Source organism: Babylonia areolata, chromosome 34, assembly GCF_041734735.1.
Source record: "Babylonia areolata isolate BAREFJ2019XMU chromosome 34, ASM4173473v1, whole genome shotgun sequence".
In the NCBI taxonomy this organism is placed as follows: Eukaryota; Metazoa; Mollusca; class Gastropoda; order Neogastropoda; family Buccinidae; genus Babylonia; species Babylonia areolata.
Genome location: NC_134909.1, coordinates 8,488,914 through 8,510,274, shown reverse-complemented (window position 1 = coordinate 8,510,274; position 21,361 = coordinate 8,488,914). Strand labels below are relative to the sequence as shown.

The 21,361-nt window shown below is 41.0% G+C and overlaps 1 protein-coding gene across 1 annotated transcript in view; it reads right to left on the bottom strand.

The window, feature by feature from the left end:
• Positions 1-2,015: 2,015 nt before the first annotated feature.
• Positions 2,016-21,361, bottom strand: part of LOC143277372 (uncharacterized) — a 42,405-nt gene continuing 23,059 nt past the window's right edge. The window contains exons 10-18 of the mRNA XM_076582154.1: positions 20,529-20,819; positions 18,431-18,561; positions 17,536-17,719; positions 15,740-15,929; positions 14,656-14,804; positions 8,904-9,068; positions 7,046-7,111; positions 6,477-6,563; positions 2,016-2,097 (exon numbers count right to left, since the gene is read on the bottom strand). Coding sequence (XP_076438269.1) covers positions 2,033-2,097; positions 6,477-6,563; positions 7,046-7,111; positions 8,904-9,068; positions 14,656-14,804; positions 15,740-15,929; positions 17,536-17,719; positions 18,431-18,561; positions 20,529-20,819 — 1,328 coding nt within the window. The 3' untranslated portion in view covers positions 2,016-2,032. The remainder of the gene's footprint in view (positions 2,098-6,476; positions 6,564-7,045; positions 7,112-8,903; positions 9,069-14,655; positions 14,805-15,739; positions 15,930-17,535; positions 17,720-18,430; positions 18,562-20,528; positions 20,820-21,361) is intronic.

Below are 21,361 nucleotides of genomic sequence, written 5' to 3'. Positions count from 1 at the left end.
ACCTGTCGACCCTGCTACTTTCAATGACACAGAATTAGTGCTATTCAACACCTGTCAACCCTGCCACTTTCAATGACACAGAATTAGTGCTATTCCACACCTGTCAACCCTGACACTTTCAATGACACAAAATTAGTGCTATTCCACACCTGTCAACCCTGACACTTTCAATGACACAGAATTAGTGCTATTCCAGACCTGTCAACACTGCCACTTTCAATGACATAGAATTAGTGCTATTCCAGACCTGTCAACCCTGCCACTTTCAATGACACAGAATTGGTGCTATTCCACACCTGTCAACCCTGACACTTTCAATGACACAGAATTAGTGCTATTCCACACCTGTCAACCCTGCTACTTTCAATGACAAAGAATTAGTGCTATTCCACACCTGTCAACCCTACCACTTTAATGACACAGAATTAGTACTATTCCACACCTGTCAACCCTGCCACTTTCAATGACACAGAATTAGTGCTATTCCACACCTGTCAACCCTGACACTTTCAATGACACAGAAATAGTGCTATTCCAGACCTAGTTATTACTTCATGTGCAAAATATTATTAATGTAGGATAGATGTGCTGCATCTTGATATAGTTTTACCAAGTGAGTTCTCTTACCGTTCTTTGGATAACCAGTAGCTATAATTTCATCAGTTCTCAGTTAGCTAGAAATGGGAAAAGCAACAGCATTGTGTGTCAACTTGATAGGGTGAGTGAAATATTGTATACTTTAAGGTAAACATTTCTAGCATTCAGAAATGTAATCCAGAATGTTAATGCTATTTGTATTTCCTTATTCGCACTGTTCTTAAGTTTAGATGTAATGCATTTGAATTAATGTGTAATCATTTCAAATAAACAAGTTTAATCATGAATGAATGTAACCTCAACTCATCTCATATCTGTAGAGGTTTCTGTAATTCATATTCATCTTTAAGAAATTAGACTATTTCAAATTGAGAATCCAAATAGTTGAAAGCAATTGCTCAATCTAATTAATGGAATATTTTAGTCTTTTTCGTTTATTCATATGGAACAAGTTGTAGCTTGATGTGTAGTATTTGGCAAAGTGATGTTTGGAGTGAGTGAGTGAATGAACTTTATTGACATTACTGTACGTTTGCTTACGAGGACTTTGTTGTTTTGTCCACAGGGTATTCATTTTTTTCCTTCAAGTTCAAGTACAATCCTTTGCCCTTTAACCCCTCACTTTCCGGTTCCCTTCCCCATATTCCGACACGTTCCATGTCTTTAATAAAAGGACTTGAAAAGAAGCAGAAGACTGGACTGATGTGGTGAGAGGACCCAACCCAACAGGTCATATACACATACATAATGTACCCAAAATATAAAAGCTGTTTCCGTACAGTACTTGACCATGTTGGATGTGGACAGAGAGAGAAAGAGAGAGAGAGGGGGGGGGGTATTTACATATGTACATCCGACAGACATGCTATCAACAAGAAACACAGCGCCATGTTGTGTTACTACCACTGCTGACGCTCACTCAGTCTCCAGCCTGTCAGATGTTCATGAGCAACACCTGTGGGTGTGCAGAGGGCTTCAAAGTCTCAACCTACAGAGACAGGAACAAGCAGGACAGCGGTCCTCCCTGGTTGCTGCAGGGACAGATGGGTGTTGCTGACGTCCTTCTCAAGCAGCCTGTGCATGTCGACAGCCATCGTCTCCCTGGGAGGCTGACGCTCTGTTGATGAGGGTCTGCCTGTGTTGTTCTCACCACTGTAGTTGGTTTTTAGTTTCCGTCACTTTGGAATGATCTTTAGGATGTCTTTGTATCATCTGAGTGTGCGCTCTTTCTTCCTGCATTCCAGTGAAAAGGCGCTGGGGACTGCAATTATAGTACAATGCAAAAATAGCACCAGCAGTAACAACAGCAATAATAATAATAATGATAATAATAATAATAATAATAATAATAATAATAATAATAATAATAATATAATATCTATAATGATAATTATCATGATTATAATAACAATGCCTCATTCCCAGGTGGGCCCAGTCACTTCTGTGATGTTGCAGCAGGCGCAGGTTTTCTGACTGGAATTTCATAACCACCGTCTGTTCCTGGAAAAACAAAACAGAAATAGAGAGAGTGTTGTCAGAGAGAGAGACAGAAAGAAAGGAGGAGGGGGGGGGGCGACAAAGGGAAACAAACACAGGGACAGACTGTGCCAGAGAAAAAGAGGCAGAGAAAGAGGAGACAAGTAGAGATAAACAGTGGGTGGTGCAAAAAACAGACAGGGCAGAGACCCACGGAGAGTAGAGGAAGAGATATCATGACAGACAGAATGAGAGAGAAGAGGAAGAGATATCATGACAGACACAGAGAGGAGGGAGAGATATCATGACAGACAGAATGAGAGAGAAGAGGAAGAGATATCATGACAGACACAGAGAGGAGGGAGAGATATCATGACAGACACAGAGAGGAGGAAGAGATATCATGACAGACAGAATGAGAGAGAAGAGGAAGAGATATCATGACAGACACAGAGAGGAGGGAGAGATATCATGACAGACACAGAGAGGAGGGAGAGATATCATGACAGACACAGAGAGAGAAGAGGAAGAGATATCATGACAGACACAGAGAGGAGGGAGAGATATCATGACAGACACAGAGAGAGAGGAGGGAGAGATATCATGACAGACACAGAGAGAGAAGAGGAAGAGATATCATGACAGACACAGAGAGGAGGGAGAGATATCATGACAGACACAGAGAGAGGAGGGAGAGATATCATGACAGACACAGAGAGAGAGGAGGGAGAGATATCATGACAGACACAGAGAGAGAGGAGGGAGAGATATCATGACAGACACTGAGAGGAGGGAGAGATATCATGACAAAGACAAAGAATGCTGAATGTTGTAGGCAGTCAACAGGTGGGTTGGATCAGGCTGTGGGAGTGTGCTTCAGGTGCCTCTAGGCCATGGAGTCTCTTTCAGTGGTGAAGTTCCTAATGGAAAAGGTTGTCTCCATGAGGAAAGGTTGTACTGAAGGCACTAACTGAGAATGGGGACAAGATCCATGACTGGCCTCACCCCGTGTGGTACGCTTGAAGTCTGGGATGGAGCCGTGAGGGGCAGTTGGGACAGAATGGCTGTAGGCCTGCTGTTCCAGCCATTGGAGGGCAACAATCAGCATGTGGCCACCAAGTAGATTCTGCTGAAATGTAAGGAAGCCAGACGGATGTGACATGGTCTTGTGGGGCAACCGTGTGTCTGAAAGACATGATGCTTGCTTCCAAAGTGACAACAAAGTCATCCTCTGACAGGCCCTTAGCTGAAGACTGAGGGTCCATGATGGGAAAGGCTGGAAACACCTCGGGGAGTGTCCCAATGGTAAGACAATGGTTGTAGGCAGGGGACGTGCCAGAGTATCAACCTATCTGTGAGAAGCCCCTGTTAGGGGTGGTCACTGTGTTAGGTGATAGGGGAAACGGGAGGTGGCCCTGGGAATGAGGGACCGCCGGTAGTGCAGAGAGTGAAAACTGTGAGAGAGTGGGAACAAGCAGTGCGATAGGGACGGCGCAGACTTAAATAGCCGAGAAGGCTGGGCTTGTGTGCTGCCACCTGGCTAATGGCCTTTGTTGCAGCAAGATCCGTTGGAGAAGTGTATGCGGAGATTGCCCCTCTGTAACCACTGTAGTGGTTGTGTCAAAACTGAAAAGGGTCAGACAAGACCAGGTGGGGAAATCATTTTCCAACACCAATGGTTTTAGGAGCTGATGCGACATTAATGTTCAAGCAGGATTGCGGGCCGAAATGACTGACGAGAGGGCACCAAGGTGTGCCTCTGTGGCCAGCGAATGATTCGGCTGTGCTGTGGGAGAATCATTCCCCTTGATCAATAAGCCTTTCCCCTTAAGCATAGAGGAACGCAATTTTTACCCAGGCCTTCTGCTATTGGTGAGGAGTGGAAGGGACGGACGTGGGGCTGAGCAAGTCAGAAGTGTACCCCATGCCAAGCGTGAGGCCTGATTGTCTCCTGCCCACTAGGCAGTCTTTAGGCCTGATAAAACTTGGCATCGGAAGAGGTGTAGGAGGTGGTAGTGGTCTGGGGTTGACCGGAGGGAGTGGAGGAGGCATGGAAAGGCCGCAAGGATTAATTTCTGCCCCAAATACTGTACCTGTACCTGTTGCTGAGAGAGCCCGATTGCGCCTTAATTTTAGCTTGATTGCCCAAACGAGCTAAGTAAGTTTGTGACCTGTTAGAAGTCCTCGTCAAACACAAAGCATAAGTGTCAAAGAATCGATAGACAGTCAGAAAATACGGGAAAAAAATTAGCCGTATGTAGAGCACAGGAGCAGGAGTCAAGATGGCTGCCAGAAAAAGAGGAAGCTAGTCAGGGATACACAGGGGAGGTAACCTACTTCCGGGAGGTTATCGGCCGTAGCTACTTTCGTTTTCTCTGCATAGGTGGGTAGTTTGCACAGGACAGGAATCAGACCCCTGCCGGAGTCTGCACTAGTGGGTCACGGTAAAGTATGTGTAGTTAAACATCAATATCACGACGAGAACTGCCAGAATTCACATAGCAGAAAAATACCAGAATCATCTCCATACATTTACAGATGAATCCATTCTTGATGACAATAGTTCTGATGCGGCTTTTTCTATTCCTGCTTCTAAAGTTGAAAAATCTTACTTTATGGAAAATATCTTTCCATATTCACGGCTGAGCTAATTGTTATCATACAAGCTCTGAACTACTTAGTGAGCCATTGAATAGTTTTCTCGAAAATAGCATTCTTTGTTGATTCCAAATCAGTACTTTATGCTCTAGAATCATTTAGCCTTGAAACAAGAACTGATTTAGTTACTGAGGCAAATCATTTGGTACATTGGTTGAGCATTAAAGGTACTGAGGTCAGTTTTTGATGAGTGCCTTCTCATGTGGAAAATGAAACTGCTGATAAATCAGCTAAAAGAGGAGCACAAGATTCAGAAAATACATGTCCGTGATCAGGCTGCCAGAAAGGCAGCGCACAATTGTGAAGGCTCAGTCCTTCTCAGTATACCATTACATCTACAAAAGTGTTACAGATGTACTGAAAATGTTTCCCGTAATCGGCTTACAAATAGGTTTCAAGATTTCGACTGCCAATATTACCGTCACTGTACAAAGGCGGTTACAGCGAGCAACCCCAAGGCTTTCTTGTATAAATTATCTGTCACCCAGTCAAGACCAATCATAAGTCTAATTTATCGATTTCCTTTGAATGTTCTTTGTTCAAAATAAGCAAGAACATAAAGTGTTTATGCAGAAAAGAAGTTAATATCTATCACATACTTGTTGAGTGTCCCAGAACAAACCTGGTCTTTCAAAATCTCATTGACCAGTTTCCATCAAACACATCTTTGTCCATAGAAGATATTTTGAATAATCATTTATTACTCCGACAAACAACAGAATATTTGAATCAAAGTCCAGCTGGTATCACCTTTGACTGATTATGTTTTTGTTATAATGATTATGTTTAATCCTGATGCAGGAATGTTTGAAACAGTTATACTTTACTCCCAGTTAGTTCAATCTTTCATAGTTCTTTCTGTGACGTTCTGCCACTTTTTATGTCCCTTCTCCTGTATCAGTCATCCCACCACCTCTTCCCATTGCCCCACTCTCCATCCCCAACCCCCACACGTGCACACACATGTACTACTCCCCACACCCCGTCTCTGTCTGATACCAGTTACCAGTGAAAAGACGCTAAACTAAAGAAAGAAAGAAATACATGTCCGTCTTTCTGTGAAAGAGGCATACACTCTGTTAGAAAAATCAGCATGGGGTCGATTTCATAATCAATAGAAGGAAAAGCTTTAAAAACATAAAGGAACATCATTATCATTAAAGAAAAGATACCGAATCCATCAGTTTGCTATACAAGATTAATAACGTCTACTTTCTTCCGTATAAAACGTGATGCGCTGAAGACAAAGAATAGTAAAAATGTTATGTGCATCTGTGGTAAGCTGTTCAGCTTGCATCATCATTTGTGTCACTGTCAGCAGTTACATAGCTTCTTGCCAAAGCATTTCAAAGAGAATAACTATATTGCAGATGATTTTTGGAAAGTTATTTCTGATGAGGTTCTTATGGTCAAACTTTCACAGGCATTAGTTCATAGCCCTATTTCTACATTCCTTTAACGTACTTCAGAATTGTGTTAATAGTTTTTAGTTATCATCATCACTGAATTGTCATTGCTAAATCTAACTGCATGTTAGTTATGCATTTCTTGGTAGTTTTCTACCTTTTGTTTTTCTCTTCCCCTTGGCCCCCTCCTGTCCCTTTATTTTTTTTTTTTCAATCGTCTAATATCACTGATAGTGAAAAGACACTAAGCTAAAGAACACACACACACACACACACACACACACACAGAGAGAGAGAGAGAGAGAGAGAGAGAGAGAGAGAGAGAGAGAGGAGAATTACCAGAGGTGTGTGGAGGTGGAGACATGGCACTGTACACAGACTTCAGTCCTATGTCAATCGGCTTCAGCTCTTCATACGGCCCTGTGTCTGGAACAACACCAACTCCCAGTGATGAATTAATTGGGGTGCAGGGGGAGGAGTGAAGGTGGGGAGGAAGGAGAGGTGTGGAGGGGGGAGGGAGTGGAGGAAGGGGGGAGGGTAGACTTCTTTAGCTGTTCAATTTCATGAAGCATGTCCTTTGTCAAATGTCAGATGTTTTTCATTCAAGCGCTGCATGCATGCGCATCTTAAGATGGCTGGGAATTTGTTGCTGGACTATCTGATTGTGTTGTTTATTGTTAGCAGTGTAGTGTAGCATAGTGTGTGTGTGTGTGTGTGTGTGTGTGTGTGTGCATGTGTGGCTGTGGCTGTGTCTGAGTGTCTGTGTGCGTTATGTGTCTGTCTGCCTCTGTGTGTGTGTGTGTGTGTGTGTGTGATGTGTAGCGTGTGTTGAACAGTTTGTATGGGCATGTTTTATTAACCAACAAGAAAAAAAAGTGCTCTGAGAATCAAGAAATCATGAAACATACTGTTTGCGGCATCACTGGAAGCATAAGGAGTCAATTCCAGTTCCAACGGAGTTTCAGCTCCAACAGCTCTGGAACAATCAGGAGGGTTTTCTTGTTTTCCTTTATTCTTTTTTTTAATTAATCATTAGGGTAATTTATTATCTAACTGATTAGATATCTTTTTTTTTTAATTTAATCTGATACTGGTCTTGTCATGAAGTGGGGAAAAAATCATCTGTATCCGAATAACTGATGCTTTTAAATTTTACTCAGCGTCACCCAACCCCTTCTCAGTGCAAATTCTTTTACTGAGGCCTGCAGTACTCTCTGTCTGTCTACCCACAAAAAAGGCATGTGCCTTGATTGCTTCTGTACACATGCATCAGTGTACACAGCAGCATATTGTTCATACATCAGATTTCCATTTTTGCAAACTGCATGGATTGCTGTACTTTTTTTATCACATAATTATATCTCCACTGGTGTGCATCTCTCCATTCTGAACGCTCACCTTTATCATCTGTTCTTTCATCATGTGGAGTGACAGCCTAGAGGTAACGCGTCCGCCTAGGAAGCGAGAGAATCTGAGCGCGCTGGTTCAAATCACGGCTCAGCCGCCGATATTTTCTCCCCCTCCACTAGACCTTGAGTGGTGGTCTGTACACTAGTCATTCGGATGAGACGATAAACCGAGGTCCTGTGTGCAGCATGCACTTAGTGCATGTAAAAGAACCCACGGAACAAAAGGGTTGTTCCTGGCAAAATTCTGAAGAAAAATCCACTTTGACAGGAAAAACAAATAAAACTGCACGCAGGAAAAAATACAAAAACAATGGGTGGCTCTGTAGTGTAGCGACGCGCTCTCCCTGGGGAGAGCAGCCCGAATTTCACACAGAGAAATCTGTTGTGATAAAAAGAAATACAAATACAAATACCTATACATCGTGCACGCCTTACTTCCACAGTGGTGGCATTGTGGTAGAGCACCCATCTGAGTTTATGAGTTTGATTCCTGCATAGGCAAGGTAATTTTACCCCTACGCTCTCCAACTGACCTTGGATAGTGGTCTGGGTGCTAGTCTCATGGATCAGATAAGAAAGTGAGGTCCCATGTGCAGCGTTCACACAGCACACATAAAAGTACCCACAGCAAACTGGAGCATAAGAGATCCTTTCTGATGGTAAAACAGACAGACTTGGAAAAGAAATGGCTCTGCATTCTCCCCATGAAGAGCAGCCCACATATCTCAGAGAACCATGATGTGTCAATACAATTTGACATGACATGACACAATGTGATACAATGCAATACAATATGATATAGGCATTGATACATACCAGCACTTCTCAGTTTTTTCACTTTTTTTTCCTGACTGAATCACATTTTTGCTCTTTGCAGAAATCCACGAATTCGCGGAAAAGTGGGAGGTCTGTGGGGACTATCAGACATAACTGTATAAAAGGTACTTGCCTTTCTTCCACTGAAGGGCGAGGCAATGGTTTTGCTGGAAGGAAAATGAATAGGTAATGTAATACATATCTCTGCAGGCATGCCTGATTATCTGGTTGTTAGTTAGTCTGCACATCCATCTGGCATGCCTGATTTTCCGTTTGTTAGTGAGTCCGCACATCCATCTGGCATGCATGATTATCCATTTGTTAGTTAGTCTGCATATCTGTCTGCCTATTTCCCTGTCATTCTGTCTGTCTGTCTCTGTCTCTGTCTCTCTCTCTCTCCACATATGTACACATAAAGTGTACATGTCAATGTATATTCATGCATCCGCGCGCGCGCACGTGTGTGTGTGTGTGTGCGACTGTGCATGTGTGTGAGTGTGTGCACATGTGCATGTGTGTGCGTGCGTGCGTGCACACTAACCTGCACATGGCAGTCTCCACTGCCGTCTCCACAGGCAGACAGTTACTCCAATAATTGTTACAATGCCCACAACAGTCAGCACGGCCAGTCCCACACCCACACCTGCTCCAAATTCTTCAGACCACTGTCCGCTCTTGTCTGTGGTGGGTGCAGCATCAGAGGGCTCTGAAACAGGGTGTTGGTGTGAGGAAGATGAACACTAAGAACAATAACACTGAGAGGGAAAAAAGAAACAAAACGATGAAGGGTGATGTGGATGATCTGAAAGGAGGAGGAGGAGGAAGAGAAGGGTGAGAAGAATGGTTATATTAGAAAAGAAAGGCAAGGCCTTCAAGACTCACTTGTGATACACACTTAAAAAAATTATAAATAAAAAAACACATTTAAAAAAAAAAATCTATTAAAATGTGCCCTGCATTTGTTATTATAATGCATCGCATTAAAAAAAAAAAAAAAAAAAAAAAACGAGAGGCATGGCCTTCAAGACTCACTTGTGATACACTTAAAAAAAAAAAAAAGTCTAATCGTTAAAATGTGTTCTGTATTTATTATAAAGCTTCAGGTTAAAAAAAAAAAGAAAAAAAGGCCTAACCAGATTTGAACCCCGCGTTTTTTAAAGGGCAATAAATCAATTGCGGTATTCGCAGTGAGAACGCTGTTTAAATCATATTATTCTGGTGTATCTTGGGCATTCAAAAAATTTTTAAGGGCAATAAAAAAAATTCTTTTTAAGTCCGCAGTAAAGGAGACGTGGTTATCGCCGCAATCACACTGCAACATTTAGCCGTTTTCTCTAGATCTAGATAGATGTACAAGTTTAGTTACACCCGCCGGGAATGTAGTACAACACGGTCAATTCAATTTCTCTTTTAGGTTCATTCTAGTTTTATAGTTTTAAAGTTGATATGAAAATTGAGTATTCTGTTAAACTAATAACATGTAGAGCCAAGTACAAGTACTTCTAAACGTCGTAAGAAAAAAAAAGGACTTCATTTTGAGAAAAGTCAAGACTGGAATTTTTTTCGTTTCATCGTGATCAATTCAAGGGTATTAACTCGCATGGTTTACAATTTTTAACTGTGAATTCCAACTGATTCTGTGGATATTTTTATGGCAGTTTGGGGCATAATCCAGTAAGTGATGAGGCGTTCACAAATCTTTCTCTGAATAAATATTTAACGGTCTCCTTCTCCAACTTTCCATCACATGTTATCGTGTATTGTCCATTGAATATAGGATTGAACGGGCAGGTCAACAACTTGAAACAAAATGGCGTCGTTCGCGTTCGCGAAGAATAATTATGAGCATCTGCTTTGAATGTGTATAAATATGTGTACGCAACTGATTTTTGCCCATGACCTTCAGGGCTCAGCCAATAGATCTGTAAAGTCCACTCGTCATATTGATTTTAGTATTTTCCGAAAAAAGACCACTTGGGCGAATGAACATAGTGAAAGCCCTGTACACTGAGAGTAAAACACACAAGCTTTTTATGTATTGAGTATAATTTCAAAATGTAATGTTTAAGATGAGAAAGATCAGTTTAAAGCAAATTATGTCCCCTAGCATTAATTACATATTAATTTCCCTTTTTTACTATCTGCAACGAAACGTTTGCAAAATAAATAAAACTTCCATGCTTAGCAAAAGAAGCTCCTGTTTGAACAAAAAATGATAATAATGACTGCTCTTGTTGTTGTGTCAGAATACCAGATCAAAGTGCCAAGTTTAGAGAATACATAAAATATAAATATAACAGTAAATGCAGTTTGCATATAATTTGGCTTCTTTTTTTATTTGTATTTTTTGTGCCCATCCCAGAGGTGCAAATTGTTTTAAACAAGATGACTGGACAGAACTGAATTTTTCCTATTTTTATGCCTAATTTGGTGTCAACTGACAAAGTATTTGCAGAGAAAATGTCAATGTTAAAGTTTACCACGGACACACACACACACACACACACACACAACCGAACACCGGGTTAAAACATAGACTCACTTTGTTTACACAAGTGAGTCCAAAAAAAAAGGCTTCAAAGCAGATTCGATCCAGCATGTTCAGGTCGAGAATAAGTTGTCTTACACACAGCGCTAACACTGGTCTACCAATAGTGTTCAAAAACTATTAATCAAGCATGTTCTTTTAGCGTAATAAATCAATAACGGTAATCAGAGATAATGCCGTTTAAATCACGTTATTTTGGTATATCTAGGGCATTTAAGGTCCGTGGTAAAGGAGACGTTCCCATCGCCTCAAGCCCTTTTCTCTAGATCTGAGAGAGATCTGTGTTCAACAGGCTTTAGTAGTTACACTCACTGAGAAACTATGACACATTCCAATCAACTTCCCTTTTATGTTCATTCTAGTTAACTCTAGTCAACTCAGTGTCCACTTTTAAAACAATCATATGCAATTAAAGCGTTGATGATTATTTCAGAAATTCTTTTCATTAGGCGATAAAGAAGATGTTGCCATCGCCTCAGACACACCGCAACATAGACGTTTTGTCAAGATCTCCACAGACCAGTCTAAACAAGGCTGACTAAAACTCAGTGAAATGGTCAATTCAGTTTTTCTTTTATGTTTATTCATGTTAATTCTGTGTCCACATTAGAATATTCATATGCAGTAAACACGTTGATGTGTTATTTATACTGTATGTGTTCTGGCCAGAACTTGTATTTCTTTTCTTTTATTGCAAACCAGAAAAACGAGGTCATGGTGTCTTCATACCAAACATAGCCTATGTTCTGGCAACCGTGAAGCGTAATGTAGTGTTTTTGAATATGGATCGAGCATCAATGAAATAAACCATTAATGATCCGGAAATACGGCTTAATTCAGGAGACATACAACCTACTGTTGGTGTGACAGTGAAAAACTTTTTTTCCTACTATGTTTAAGCCAAATTTGGTATTGGCAGACAAAGTATTTCCAGAGAAAATGGTAATGTCAAAGTTTAACCCCCCTCCCCCCTCTCCCAGCCACACACACACACACACACACACACACACACACACACACACACACACAATACCAAACACCGGGTTATAACATAGACTCACTAAGTTTACACAAGTGAGTCAAAAAGGACAGAATATAGCACACACACACACACACACACACACACACACACACAGAGGACTAGCCATTTTTGTTCTGAAGATACACTGGTGTACTTTCTACATCCAGTCCCTGCCTTGAACAGGGTCTGTCGTATATTCAGAACTTAGTCTCAGCCTTTAACCAGCTAAATAAGATGTCCACCATTGACAGGAAGTGACAGAATAGTGAAAAACCGGAAACGCTTAAAACCAAAATAAGTATTACGACAGGGTCTACTCTACACAATGCTAAATGATACAGGCATAAACATGGTGGTTATAAAATCTGAAAAATAAAAAAATAAAAGAGAGAGAAATAGAAGAAGAAGAAGAAGCACACACATTATAATAATAATACTGGTGGGTTGGGGGAGGACTAGTGAAGATGATGGGAGAGAAAGTGGAAGGAATAGAGAGAAGGGAGATGAAGAGGGTATGAGTAAATTAGTTATAAACACATCTCATACACTGTACGGAATGGTTATACGGGTGACAATGTATGTGACATATTTCAGACTACCGCAAATAATGATGGACAAATACACTGGCAGAGATACACGCAGCAATAGGCTAACTGTAGAGAATACACTTATCTAGCACATGATTACATTAATATAAAAGAAAAGAACTGCTGCAAGTAGAAAGAGAAGGGAGGGGTAGAGATTAGAGGAGACCCACAGAAACTATGACAGAGAGAAATAATGAAATAAATGAAAGTTTGGTTGGTTGTTGTTTTTTTTTTGTTGGTTTTTTTTGGAGGGGGGGGGGGTTGTTTTTTTGTTGGTTGGTTTTTCATGAAGGGAGGGTGTTCTACACATTTTGTTTGTTTGTTTTTTAATGGTATACACACACATATAATCTTTTTACACCAAAAAAACCCCAAATATCATGCCTTGCAGTGAGAGCGATATATTTATATACACAGAGAGAGAAAGAGAGAGAGAGAGACAGGGAGTGAATGCAGGAACGCAGGAAGCTTTATGCAAAGGCCACCAGCCTGTCCACATGAGAACATGTACACATAAAGATAACGATTAAAAAAAATAAGGAAAATGCAGATTCAACAAAGATGAAAGAAAAACGAAATATTCGCTCAGCCATGCAATCTGATTTTAACATTAAGTTAAATTTCACATCAGTTCCTCTCTGGAACAGAAAACATAGTAAATAAACATTGCCATTATTACACATCTGTGTTCATTTTGTTTAAAAAAAAAAAAAAAAAAGGGGGGGGGGGGGCGTCGGGGGGAGGGATCGTTGGAGTGTTACTATTTTTATAATGTTAAATATATAATTGTCTCGTAATTTAGCATATACAAGACATTTAATTAGAAAACTAACTTCAGTTTACAGGTCGTCACAAAAAGGACAGTTTGGTGCTGACATGTTGCTGTATCTTTTATTTACTTTTAGATAGTTGACTCCAAGACAAAACTTGACCAGAGCCACTTTAAATTTAGCTATTGTAATATCTCAAAGATATTTTTCTGGCTGTAATTGATATTTGAATTTGCGGTATTCATTAAAATGATGTCCCATCTTCCCATTCCAATCTTGTCCATAGCAGTCAACCAATCTCTGTCTGAACAATTTTAAGAACATTTTTTCATCTTCCACCCCTCCACACATCCAAACTTCTGAAAATCCAAATGAATCTAAACACTGCTTTGGTGTTAAAATAGATAATAACCTTTCTTGGTCTGATCATATTATGACGCTATGCAGAACTATATCCCAAAAAATATACCAACTATCTAAAGTAAAACATTTCTTAAATTTACATTGCAGAAAATTATTCTTGTATGTTTACGTTGAATCACATATCAATTACGCATCAACTGTTCAGGATTCAGCTAGTGACAATGTTTTTAAACCACTACTGAGTCTACATAGGAGAGCCATAAAATTAATCCTTCTAAAATTGTTATCATCAACAATAACTGATTATACTAACTTAAATATCCTGCCTCCGAAGTCAAAACTTTTATACAACAAGGCTCTTTTATGTTTAAAATTATGTATGATACTGCTGCTCCTTCTTTAAGAAGTACATTTGTAACCAACCCAGTCCATCATCCACCCAAGATTATGGTGCCACTTCCAAGAGTCAATATTTTCAAGTCTAGTCTAATTCATTCTAGAGGTTGCTTTTGGAATGCAATGTTATCTACTATTAATATTCATGAAATATAAAACGTACATGCATTTAAGAAAATTACTCGTAAATATCTCATGAAGAATTTAAAAACACTGTATTTCATAGTAATTCATTCACTGTATTGTTTATGATGCCATTAATAGTTATAAGATATGCCTCTCTTCTCCCATATTACCCACATTTTCTTTCATAAATCTCATACTTGTGTGTACATAACTGTATTATTGTTCTTGCCCTTTTCTTTGATAGGTGTTCTAATTTAACTTCTGACCCTCCCCCTCCTGCCCACCATCTCTTTTCCTCTCTTTTGATATGAATTTTCTCTATTTATTCTTGTGTGTTTCTTTTTCTTTTATTTATTATTTAATTAATTTTGTACCCCAGGGCTGGGTGGAAAAAAAAGCATTCTTGACATTATGCTTACCTCAATACCCTGGAAAAATAAAATTAAGTTTGTTTGTTCTTTCTCTCTTTCTCTCTCTCTCACTTTGCATCTGAAGACGGAAGGTGAAGGAGACAGCTTGTGTCTGTGTTGCCATGGTGACTTTGTGATAGCCAGCCCAGTTCTGCGTCACGTTGGATGCTCTGAGGACACAGCTTGACTTGAATGCCACACTGGTCTGTTCACACGTCACGCTGAAAGGGAGTGTTGGTCACGCTGAAAAATGGACTGAACACAAGGCAATAAAAATAATAAATCTAAAGCTGTATTTTGTTTATATTATTTAGATACTATTTATTCATTTCTTTCTTTATTCATCTACATAATGATTCATTTATTAGTTCTTTGATTATTTATCATTTATCTACTCTTTACATTCATTCATTCATTTGCTTGTTTCATCACTGGTCAGACATTTTACAGATTATTTGAAATTGTGTTCCAAAGATGTAATCAGTCACTTGGGATTACTGTTCTGAGGTCTGAAGCTCATGGTTTGAAAATACAACACCCCAGCAACAGTAAAGAAAACAGTTTTGGAAATGCACTTAATTGACATGATGATATGGATACTTATATAGTGCCTATCCTCGGTCAAACACCAAGCTCTAAGCGCTTTACAAAAACGGAGTCATTTGCACAACAGGCTGCCTACCTGGGTAGAGTCGACTGACAGCTGCCCTTGGGCACTCCTTATTTGTTTGCTGTGCTATACAATCAGATTTCAGGCACACACACACACACACACACTCAGACATGTAACATATTACGTGTATAACCGTTTGGTTTATTTACCCCGCCATGTAAGCAGCCATACTCCGTTTTCAGGGGTGTGCATACTGGGTATGTTCTTATTCTCATAACCCACAGTGACACGGATTACAGGATCTTTAACGTGCGTATTTGATCTTCTGCGTGCATACACACACAAAGGGGGTTCAGGCACAAGCAGGTCTGAACATAGGTCAACCTGGGAGATCAGAAAAATCTCCACCTTTTACCCACCAGGCTCCATCACCGAGGTTCAAACCCGGGACCCTCAGATTGAAAGTCCAACGCTTTAACCACTCGGCTATTGCGACCGTAGAAGAAGGGTTTTTTTTTATATCTTTTTAATTAAACATACTACCTGAACAGGCCAAGTGTGGGTGGGTACCCGGCCCCTGTGGGGTGGGACCCCAGGTAGAGGAAGCTGGAAGTGTGAGGAGTGTCTGTGGTCAGGATCTGGAAGTGAAGTTCTCCTTGTCCTTTGCTGCCGTCCAGCACTGGAACTCCGTCTTCTTGGGGGTCAAAACTGTCACTCAGGATTTGCATGTTACCTGCAGGTAAACACAGCAAAGAACGTGTGTGTGTGTGTGTGTGTGTGTGTGTACTTGTGTACTTGAGTGTCTGTGTCTGTGTCTGTGAATGCACCCGCACTTTTCCAAAAAAGTGCATTCACATCCACACACAGTAACACAAAAAGCTTGTGACAGAATGAAATTAAGAGTCATTCTCAAACCCAATCACATCCTATTCCCTGGCTTGTTTTGCCACAAGTGTTGACTTTAATTAACAAACCTTACCACTTTCACAGAACACTGTATGTGCAGACTGTATGTTTTCAATCAATGTTTGTTTCTACCTTCATGCTTTTTGACTCACTTGTGTAAACAAAGTGTGTCTATGTTATAACCCAGTGTTTGGTTGTGTATGTGTGCGTGTGTCCGTGATAAACTTTAACATTGCCATTTTCTCTGGAAATACTTTGTCTGCCAATACCAAATTTGGCTTAAACATAGTAGGAAAAAAATCTTCACAGTCATACCAATATTAGGTTGTATGTCTCCCGAATTTAGCTGTATTTCCGAATCATTAACGCTTCATTTTGTTGATGCTCGTTCCAGGTTCCGAAAACACAAAAACACTGTTACTTCTTTGCAGCTGCCTAAAACAAGGCAATGTCTGGTAAGAAGACACCAAGACCACCCTTTTCTTGTTTGCAGTTCAATGCAAAGAAATACAAATTCTGGACAGAACACATACAGTGACACTAAGTACATTACTGACATGTTTACTACATATGGATATTCTAAAGTGGACACTGAATTAACGAGAATGAACAAAAAGAAAATTTTCATCGGCCGTTTCTCTGAGTAAAGGCCAGACTTGTCTACAATGGTCTGTGTAGATCTTGACAAAACATGTTACAATGGCAACGTCTCGTTTTCCGCCAAAGTGAAAGAATTTCTTAAATAATCATCTACGTGTTTATTGCATATGAATGTTTTCAAGTGGATACTGAATTAACTAGAAACTAGAATGAATGGAAAAGAGAAATCGAATGGACGTTGTCGTAATTTCTCAGTGAGTGTAAAGAGAAACATGCCGAACACGGGTCTCTGCAGATCTATAAAAAGCGAACACAAATTGCAGTGTGTCTGAGGTGATGGGAACGTCTCCTGTACCTGGGACTTAAAAGAAATTATAAAATGCCCGAGATATACCAAATTAACATGATTTAAACGGCGTTTTCACTTCGATTATCATTGTCGACTTATTCCGCTAAAAGAACATGCTCAAATAATAATTTTTCAACGTCATCATTGAACTTGCGTTAGCGCAGTGTATAAAACCACTCATTTTCGACCCGAACATCCATGGTTCTAATCTGCTTTTAAGCCTTTTTTTTTAACACAAAGCTTTATATAATTATATTTATGAATAGTGAACACATATCAACAAACTAATTTTTTAAGGATTTTTTTCTTTCTTTAAGTGTGTATCACAAGTGAGTCTTGAAGGCCTTGCCTTTCTTGTTTATGATATATGATGAAGGATCTCTCCTGTTTGTAAACTCCCTCCATCCGTGGTTTTGCTGGGAAAGATCAAGAATGAGAAAATTCCAAATGTGAGGAAAAACTCAGCTTCAATACACCTACTCACACAGAACTCTGAGTGTTGCAGTGGAGTAAACAGGTCTGCCCACACCGTTATCAGCTGTACAGGTGTAAACGGCACTGTTCTCACACCGCACGTTTCTCATAGTGTGTGTCAGCACTGACTGCTGTCCTGTGACGTCAGTGCTCCCGCCCGTTAACCTGGCCACTTCTCTCCCTTGATCGTCAGACTGTCAAAGGAAAACAAATGTCTCTGTCTCTCTCTTGCATGTGTGTTATTGTTGTTGTTGCTGTTGTGTGTGTGTGTGTGTGTGCGCGCGTGTGCACGTGTGTGTGTGTGTGTATGTGTGTGTGAGATGTGGATACTTGTGTGTGTGTGTGTGTGTGTGTGTGTGTGTGTGTGTGTGTGTGTGTGTGATTCATTATCTTTCATACTTAAATATCTGTTTAAATAAATCATGAGAAGAAACTAAAGGGAAAAAACAGAATTTTGATTACAATGATAGTCTTAACTTTATCTTGAACTCTGTAAATTAGAAATAAAAAACAGACACACTGGAGATTCAAGGGGGTTGTGAGTTTGAAAAAAAATAGTATCAATGCTCATACTAGTTTTTGAGATACACGTTCTTAACAAGAGATGTTCCTGTCAAACTCTGAATCACCACACTGAAACTGGTTTCCGTTTCATTTCAAGCCCAACTGAATTGATATGATCATATTCTCTCTCTCTCTCTCTCTCTCTCTCTCTCTCTCTCTCTCTCTCTCTCTCTCTCTCTAACCAGCATTACCACGTTCAGTAGCAATGTTAAGCAGCTTCAACTATATGCACCCATTTACATTCCACCTGTGGAATCAAACACTTCCATTGCTGATCCACACAGTTTTCATGGGTCTGTCTAACAGGTCTTACTCCTAGGAAAGTTGAGTTCAGCACGTACCAAGACCAAGTGAGGAGAAGGTCTGGCAAAGTCAGCAGTGCACTCAAAGATGACGTCAGTGGACTGGCTCTCTGCTACCTCCAGCAGCATGGTCTGTGTGTTGAGTGTCAGCTGGACTGACCTCACTGGGACTGAAACACACCACCGTTACACGGGGCACTGCACTGTACACATGCACACACTGCGGTGTGTGTCCATATGACATTGTGGGAGACAGAAGGTGGGGGAGAGGAAGAAGAAGAGGAGGAGGAGGAGGATCATGAGGAGGAGGAGGATCATGAGGAGGAGGATCATGAGGAGGAGGAGGAGGATCATGAGGAGGAGGAGGATCATGAGGAGGAGGATCATGAGGAGGATTAAGAGGAGAAGGATCATGAGGAGGAGGAGGATCATGAGGAGGACTAAGAGGAGAAGGATCATGAGGAGGAGGAGGAGGATCATGAGGAGGATCAAGAGGAGGATCGTGGAGGAGGATCATGGGGAGGAGGATCATGAGGATCATGGAGGATCAAGAGGAGGAGGATCATGAGGAGGAGAAGGAGGATCATGAGGAGGAGGAGGATCACGAGGAGGAGGATCATGAGGAGGAGGAGGATCATGAGGAGGAGGATCATGAGGAGGAGGATCATGAGCAGGATCATGAGGAGGAGGAGGAGGATCATGAGGAGGAGGAGGATCATGAGGAGGATCATGAGGAGGAGGAGGAGACGGATCATGAGGAGGATCATGAGGAGGAGGAGGAGGAGGAGACGGATCATGAGGAGGAGGAGGATCATGAGCAGGATCATGAGGAGGAGGAGGAGGATCATGAGGAGGAGGAGGAGGATCATGAGGAGGAGGAGGATCATGAGGAGGAGACGGATCATGAGGAGGAGGAGGATCATGAGCAGGATCATGAGGAGGAGGAGGAGGAGGATCATGAGGAGGAGGAGGAGGAGGATCATGAGGAGGAGGAGGATCATGAGGAGGAGGAGGATCATGAGGACGATCATGAGGAGGAGGACGATCATGAGGAGGAGGACGATCATGAGGAGGAGGAGGAAGTGGAGCAGCAGCAACAACAGCAACAACAACAGCAACACAAGAGACACAGCATTCACTGCTCACATGTGATTCTTACTTATCTATCTTATCATCCTTTTTTTCCGAGGGAAATAAACACTCCCCTCACATTTTGTTTTACTCGACTGCTCAACCACAACATCAAGATCATGTTGGAAGGTTCATCCTAAAGTTCACTTGGCACACATTAAAGGCATCCCTGGACTCTTCTGAACATCCAGCAGAAGTGTGTACCAGGAGCCCTGTTGTGTTGCTATGATCTTGACGTGCTCATTTCTTTGTTTGATCAGCAATACAGTTGGTCATGTTGAGAGTAAACAACCAGTCAAAATATCATCTGTGTTCCATTTTCAGGTGTGATACACACAATCCAAACAAGTCCAGTTCTTTTGAGAAAATTAGGAACGGCATACCCGACGTGTTTTCCTACTATGAACATTTTGATCATGATGTCGTCTTCTCCTTAAGTGACGGTGACCAGAAATGTGCACACTCCTGAAGTCACTGACTCTAATCAGAGCATGTTTGAACCTCAGGGAATCTGTTATTAATAGATCTCACTTATCAAATACTGGTACATTAGATTTAGAAATATCACTCGAGGCATAAAAATGCTGTTAACAAATAGAAATGGTCAATTGTAGCATGACGTCAGTTCAGTTTACACAGGTCTGGATCTTAACACATATATATGGTCAGTTCTAACAGGATGAAGTCTGGTATATCAAATGATCAGTTAGTTGCTTCATGACACACAGACAGACAATCTGGTATATCAAATGATCAGTTAGTTGCTTCATGACACACAGACAGACAATCTGGTATATCAAATGATCAGTTTGTTGCTTCATGACACACAGACAGACAATCTGGTATATCAAATGATCAGTTAGTTGCTTCATGACACACAGACAGACAATCTGGTATATCAAATGATCAGTTAGTTGCTTCACGACACACAGACAGACAATCTGGTATATCAAATGATCAGTTAGTTACTTCACGACACACACACAGACATGTCAACCAAACTCACTGATGGTCAGCACCGTCAGTGTGATGTTCCTTCTCAGAGGCAGACGGTCACCAGAACCAGAGGAGGATGACCTGGCGTCACACACATATGTCAGTGGCAGGGAACGATCAGCTGTGAAGTCAAGACTGGAACCTGAGCCTTGTCGCCAGGTAACAGTTGGTGGGGAAGGGTTGCTGTCAGCAGAACAACTGACGTGAACTCGCTGTCCTTCCTTCACTTGACAGGTGTTACTGTCAGGTGACGTCATCATGCAGGTGTTGGCAGGAAGGGCTGTGATGGTCTGTGAGATGTCTGTGAGAGGGGGAGAAACGTGTGAACAATTATAACACTGTTTCAATATTCAACGTACAAAGAAAAAAAACTTCCTTTAATTTTTCCTATATTCTTTCCTTTTACTCTGATCAGTAAACACATACACTAACAGATAATCAAATTGGTGGGGTTTATTACACAAAGAGACTTTCCGTAAAATAGCAAATGGGTCAGCCTTTCAAGTGACCACCTGGCTATTTTCATACAGAGCAGGTTATACAGAACACAAATTCATCTTATTTTGTCTGTGCTTACCTTGAACTCATTTGATCTGTGTGTGTGTGTGTGTGTGTGTGTGTGTGTGTGTGTGTGTGTGTGTGTGTGTGTCCATGTTTGAGAATACCTGTCTCTTGATCTTTTTCTTTCCACCCCACCCCCTGTATCTCCCATCCTCCCCCTTCCGTCCTCTATCTCTGCTTCTCAATACCCCCCCCCCCCCCCACCCCCCCATCTCTCTCCCTCTCTCCTTTATTTTTTGTCAGAAATCATATCAATGTCACTTAAAAGACATCTAAAATCTG